The 6773-nt window shown below is 52.2% G+C and overlaps 1 protein-coding gene across 1 annotated transcript in view; it reads left to right on the plus strand.

Moving 5' to 3' along the window:
• LOC101585208 (interferon-induced GTP-binding protein Mx2-like) overlaps positions 1–5426 on the plus strand; it is a 22342-nt gene extending 16916 nt beyond the window's left edge. Inside the window, exons 11-14 of the mRNA XM_023718705.1 lie at positions 791–949; positions 2854–2930; positions 3593–3820; positions 5067–5426. Coding sequence (XP_023574473.1) covers positions 791–949; positions 2854–2930; positions 3593–3820; positions 5067–5297 — 695 coding nt within the window. The 3' untranslated portion in view covers positions 5298–5426. The remainder of the gene's footprint in view (positions 1–790; positions 950–2853; positions 2931–3592; positions 3821–5066) is intronic.
• The last annotated feature ends 1347 nt before the right edge of the window (positions 5427–6773 follow it).

Genomic DNA, 6773 nt, shown 5'->3' on the forward strand with positions numbered 1-6773 from the left:
AATAAATAAATAAATAAATAAATAAATAAATAAATATTTTTTTAAAAAAATTAGCTGTTCAGATTACCAGATGTAAACATGCCAAATTGGTCAATGCAGTTATAAAAAATTATAAAGGAGAGAGAAAAACAACTTGAGCCTTAACTGCTCCTTTCAGTAGACCAGCAAAAATAACCTGTACACTTGAGTAGGATGAGCATTGATTGCATGTGCATTAATCTCAGGAAATTCCTCATGGAAAATCTCTCATGTCCCAGAGGGGGCCAGGCCACCCATTCCTCAGGGCTGAGACAAGGGCTTTGTGTGTCTCCACCCTGATGGGGTCTCCCACACCCCGTGTCCCACTCCATTGTGCCCGCACACTGTGTGGCCCTCTGAGGAGGGACACTTCCTGCTCCACTGCCCAGGAGCAGGCAACCAGCAGGTGACTCCAGCTGTGCTCAAGGTGATCCTGCGTCCCAGAGGCCGTTGGTTCGGGGTGATGCTGATCCTTTGTCTGTGGTACAACCTAATGGGGTTTATGAAATTGCACACTGCAGCGCTTCTCCAAGATCCGTACTCTGAGTTCTGCTCTCTGGCCCTGCACTTGCCGCCTGGGCTCACGGAAGCAAGTTATCTTGAGATTGGTGTCCTTTTTGCAGTGCTAGTGTAGTTTTCCATTTGAAAATCAAGAGTTATCTTTGATTTTGCTTCCTTCTTGCTACTCTTGTTAGCAGAAAACCACAATGTGCTTATTAGAAAAATCTACAAGATCTTGTACACTAATACAAAGCTCATTTCCCTGCTGTAGGTTATGATGGTTTACATCATGAAATATGTAAATTTGAAAATCAGCATCGTGGCCGAGAGCTGCCCGGGTTTGTGAACTTCAGGACATTTGAAAAGATCATCAAAAGGCAACTCCAGGCCCTGGAGGAGCCAGCCTTGGACATGCTGCACGTGCTCACCAGTGAGTGTGGCGCCCTCTGGTGGTGTCTGTTGCTCATGGGGGAGAGGTGGAACGAAGCAGAATGAAGGTTCAGAGCCCTGCCTTGGGCATTTGCTACTCTAAAACTCTTCTCCTCTGACCTGGATGCCATGCTGGGGTCCGCAGGTGTGACCCTGATAGTACCATAGAGTAGGTACTCTAGGGGTGGTGTGTACCCCATGAGCACTCAGTGCCCATGGCTGTCCCCAGGTTCATACCTCCATCCCACATCATGAATGACCAGCTATAAGTCAGAGTCCCACCACCATTCTCTCAGATATTGGTAAATTCCTTGGCTGTTGCCAAGCTGATAAGACATCCAGGGGCCGCCGTATCCCAGTGGCATGGGATTGTGCGACCCTCCCACAGTGCCCATGGCTCCCTCTGGACTTGCAACCCTGGAGGTTTCTGGCAGGCCTCAGTGCAGAGGACGCAGTGGCAGCTCCAGCCCAGCCCCCTTCCCTTGCTAGAAGGGAGGGTGATGGCAGTGAGAGTATCCGGCTTCGGGTCCTGACCTGCTCTGTCTGGCCACCAGCCTCATGGTAGGCATGCAGGCCTGGCATGGTCACCCCACAGAACCCAGGCTCCTCTCACCACAAAGGAAGAGCTGAGGCCTCCTCAGCTGTGTGTGGACCCCTGGGGGGCAGATCTGTGTTCCCTGCTGTGTTCCTGTGGGTGCTTCCCCGCTCAGAGGCTGTGCTGATGCTGAAGCTCTGAGGAGCCAGGTCAGGGCTGAAACCCCTGTGGCAGGTGTGAGTCCCCTGGGCTCCTCAAGCCTCCTCCTCACTCACCCCCTCCTGAATGTGTGGCCTGCTAGATGCAAATCCCAGGGGATCTCCCCTCTCAGGCTGCCCTGCCTGGCCTCCTCCCCACACCTCACCTCCCGTCTCAGCAAAGCCCAGTCCCGCAAGGCTCCTGCAGGTGACCAGGTCCGGGCAGCCTAGGACACCTGGTGCCCAGGTGCTTCTAATGCTCCTTACTTCCAGGCTGCGGAATAAGGCTCCGCCCCCTCATTTCCACACTCTATTCAGTAACGTAACACAGCTGAGACTCACAGATGTGAGTGCGGACTTTTCAGAATGTTGTGAGCTTGATATCAATAAAGACTGCACCCCTGTGGGCACTCGGCAATGTAATAGTAATGTCCTGTCGGAAATTTCAATGGAAGCGTCCATAAATGAGCCCGTGTATATGATGTTTCAACAAAAACCTGTTTCTGCAATTCTTTTTCAAATGAATAGTGAGCGCACATAGATTGTATTGAGAAACTGAAGAATAATATGATCATTTTATGTTTAAGTGTTGATAAGTTTTTTAAAATTTTATTCATTTATTTATGTGTGTGTGTGTGTGTGTGTGTGTGTGGCCAGCTCAGCCCACCGGGGGCGGGGCTGGCTGGCATGTGGTGCTGGGGGATTGAACCGCGGTCCCTGTGCCTTGCTAAGCTTGTTCTAAGTAGGTGCTTTAGACCACTGAGCCATCTCACCAGCCCGATAAGTTTTTAATTTACAAAAAAAAAAATAGCTTTCTTGGAAACACAGCTTGTACTTTGGATAAAACATTTCACTGTGAAAGAGAGATATGCCCGAGTTTAGCTGTAAATCTTCCTAGCGGCTCTGCCTCCATGGAGGGTGGCTTTGTCTTTATTGTGGAAGAGGAAGAGGAGGAGGAGGAGGAGCAGCAGCAGCAGCAGCAGCAGCAGCAGCAGCAGCAGCAACAGCAGCAGCAGGAGGGGCGGGAGAATGGGAAGTTGGAGGAAAGCGTGACTGCAGAAGGATGCTAGAGGGAGTGGGCCTGTGTTGCTGAGCGTTTTATCGCCTGCGTGCTGCAGCCTAGGGAGGCGTACAGGAGCCGCCGTGCTGACGTGCCTGTCTCTCTTTGGGCAGATACGGTCCGGAAAGCCTTCACAGATGCGTCTGAAAGGAATTTCACTGAGTTTTTTAACCTCTACAGAATCACCAAGGTAAAACCAGTAATGAACATGTCCTTAAAAAAGAGCAAAAATCTCTGACAACAAAACACACTTTTCTTGCATATGATTGGATACAGTCTCTGTATACATTTGGATTCTCAGCTCCCCAGGAAATCTCCCTGCTGGTGCCCACAGCAAGATCTGGATCATGCAGTGGGGTTGGGGAAACTCAGAAAGGAAGCAGTTAGGCTTGGAACCAGGAACCCCAGTCAGTGTGTCTACATGGGGCAGCAGAGAGGATCGTGAGGAGAGCGCAGGAGGTGAAGGCCCCAACAGGACACTCACCGAGGAGGCTCAGCACAGAAACTGGATCTGAGGAGAGCGGGGAGGGACAGGGACAGGTGAGGCCCAGGTGCAGGCACAGAGCACTTCAGGCTGCACCGGTACTGGCACAGGGGAGAGACTGGCTTTGCCACCCTCCCGCCTGACGCTGAGGGCAGTTTCTCTACTGGCCCACAGCCCTGAATGGACGAGGGCACTGTCCTGAGGGGCACAGAGTGAGTGGGGCCCAGCCCAAATGGAGTCCACTCACAGCACTGTTGGTGGGGACATTCAGGTCAGAAGCCCACTCCTGTGGCCTTTTGGGTGAGCTGTGTGCCATGGTCGTGGGTTCCCCTCCTGCCAGATCTTTATGTGTCTTTCTCTTCCTGTAGAACAAAATCGAAGACATTCGTTTGAGCCAGGAAGAAGCTGCCGAGAAGGCAATCCATGTTTACTTCCAAATGGAAAAACTTGTCTACTGCCAGGACCAGGCCTACCGGGATGCACTGCAGAAGGTCAGAGAAGAGGAGGGCGAGAAGGAGAAGAAGAGCAAGGGCTCTCAGGCTTCGACCAGCAATGCTATGGCTGAAATCCTCCAGCACCTGAAAGCCTACTCCCAGGTGCGTGTGTTCGTGTCTCAGATCTGAGGGGCCGAGTCCTTTCCTTCAGAGAGCCCCCATGTCTGGGCTTGTGGAACACTAGATTACCAGCCAGCTCTCTGGGCCCCTGGAAGCAGCTCGACCTCAGCTAGGCAGAGGTGCTGGGGGTTTGGAGGCCCCACATCCGGCTTGGACTTGTACATGGTCCCTGCCCAGTGACTTCATGTTTCTGAGCCTGGGCTTGCTTCTGAGTCTTTGTCTTTAGGGCCAGTACCCAGCTTCCTCGTTTGTTTTAGGGATCAGAGCACTCAGGAGCCTCTAGAAAGAGGGCTGGCTGATAGATCCGAGCATAGCGTCCTCCAGGTGATTCCATGAAGTCATATGTGTCAGAATTCTTTGAGGACAGTGATTCCTTCCTGATGGCTATGTCCATGTGTCCACCTGTCCCCTTTGGCTGGTGCCCACTCTCATTTCTGCTGTGGCCCTTGGCACAGGCTATGCCTGGCTCCCTTTGTTTTGTTTGTTTTTGGTGGAACCGGGGATTGAACTCAAGCCCTTGCACATGCCAGAGAAGCGCTTATTCCACTGAGCCATCTCCCTGGCCCCTGGCTCCCTTGCTGCACTCCCTCTTCCTCACCCTGCTGGTATAGTCCCTGGTGCTTGTCACCTGCCTGGCATCTTCCTGACTGTATGGGTTTTGGCACATTGGATGTGGCTCATCATTTGGGGACATCTGTAACTGTTGCCCTGCATTCAGGAGAAGAAAATAGTCACAGCACAACATGATGTCACAGCCCTGAGATCACTGAGCCTGAAATTGCGAGTGCAGGAGGACATATGGGTAGAGGAAGATGACAGGGAAAGGACTCTGTCCACCCTGTCACTCGAGTTTCTGTCGCAGCCCAGGCCCTGCTGCCAAACAGCTTGAGACCTTGCCAAAACCAGAAGGTGTGGGATGTTCTCCCAAGGGGCTGCCATGTGAGAATGTCCCTTGAGCTGAGTGGGCCCTTCTCAGTTGCAGAGCACGTTCCTCCTTGCAGCTCCCAGATGATGGTCAGGGAGGCCAGGGACAGAGGGGATCACCACTATGGTCCTTCTGTGTCCACGTGGAGCCCCTTCAGCCTCCGGCACTGAGAACGCTGAGTGGGAACCCAGTCCAGGATCTCCCTCCGCGAAGCCCTGGGTCCTCTAATGCTCACATCACAATGTCACGGTCTCCTCCTTGTACTTGCCACTCAGCACTTTTGTGATCTGTCCCTTCTTCCAGGAGGTTCACAGCCGCATCTCCACCCACATCCCCTTGATCATCCAGTACTACGTCCTGCAGCTGTTTGGCCAGCACCTACAGAATGCCATGCTGCAGCTGCTGCAGGACAAGGAGAGCTGCGCCTGGCTCCTGAAGGAAAAGAGTGACACCAGCGAGAAGAGGAAGTTCCTGAAGGAGCGGCTGGCTCGGCTGGGCCAGGCCCGGCGCAAGCTCGCCAAGTTTCCCTGTTAACCCGGCTCCCGGGCCTCAAGGGAGGACGCCCTGAGCCTCTCCTGAAGGCCAAGCCAGGGAGATGGAGTCTCTCAGCAGGTTCTCAGTAGTCAGTGGCAGAGGCAGCCCTCTGTTCTTTATGCAGTATCACGTGGGACCAAGAGGAGAGCAGTTTGATTGCCAGCCGTAAGAGGGCAGTCCCCCACAAGCACAGGCTGCAGACTGGAGGGAAGATGGCACCATGCTGAAGGGACAAGGCTATCTCTGTAGGGGCCACTGCTCATTCCGACTCCTTCTGTGCCAGGAGGTGGACCACGAGGCTTAGCCGCCAGAAAGGTTCCTTCCTGTTCTCTCCACAATGTCCTCTGGAACCAGCCTTGTAGCAGTGGCCTGGGACTTGCAGAGCCCTGGCTTCCTCTGAGCAAATGTGTGAGCCTTGTGTTTTTGCAGGGAGGCCAAGCACAGCAGCAGGAGGCACAGGTAGCAATAAGTATGGGCTCTAAGCTGTCTGTTGGTGGCTTGGTAGAGGGAGGGATTATAGCAGGCTCCTCCTCTGCTGGGCTTTGGGGTAGAGGATATGTTCAAAACTATGCCCACACTTGGTTGTACAGCTGGCAGCAAGCCTGCTAGTTGCCAGCGCAGAAGAGCCAAGGGAAGACACTGAGTACTGAGCTCAGCTAGGGACCCCAGCCAGACAGCAGGCAACACGTGCACCATTTCCTCCCCAGGGGACTGTCCAGTCCCTTGGCTTCTGTGTGGCCAAGACAGGCAGCACCAGCTATGTGCTTGGGTTCCACCCTTCCCCGGCCTGCTTCTAGGTCCTCCCTGCACCAGGCCCTCCCTCCTACCGGACCTGTCAGATGGCAGGATGGGGTCAGATTCCTACGGAGCATTGTAGGGAGCAGATGGCATTGGAAATTGGCTACACATGTGGGAGAAGGTGAGGCTGGTCTGGGAATGAAGAGTGCCTAGAGCAAGCAAGCTAGTTTGGTCCTGAAACACATTGCCTAAGACACTTCTAGTCATTAGTCGCTATGCAAACCTATGTCATGGGATATGAACTTTTTGTCAAATATATAAATAAATTCCTATTGTTGTTTGTTCCGTTCCTTTCCTCCTATCAGGAGAGAGGGCTCTACCTGACCTCAATTTTCATCTCTTTATTTCTAAATCGTCTTGCTTATTTTCCTTGAAATTACCTAGAGCTGCACAGGATGCAACATTTGGCAAATGGACAGGGACTCAGGCAATTAACACCGAGTGTGGGCATGCTTCTCATTTGCAAACAACAGGGGAGAAGCATGTTGGTTAGCACTAAAATTCAGCCCAGCACTGCATCAGAAGTGGCAAATATGAGGTACAAAACTTGGGCATGGAGATCTAGTGTCCTGAAATATAGTTAAAAAAGAAAAAAAAAATCTAGTATATACAAACTGGATCTTAAAGTGTAAGCATGGGACAAATGAGATCTTTTTAAGAACCAAAGATGTATATCTA

The sequence above is a fragment of the Octodon degus genome, unplaced genomic scaffold (genome assembly GCF_000260255.1).
Source record: "Octodon degus isolate 3935 unplaced genomic scaffold, OctDeg1.0 scaffold00061, whole genome shotgun sequence".
Taxonomy (NCBI): Eukaryota; Metazoa; Chordata; class Mammalia; order Rodentia; family Octodontidae; genus Octodon; species Octodon degus.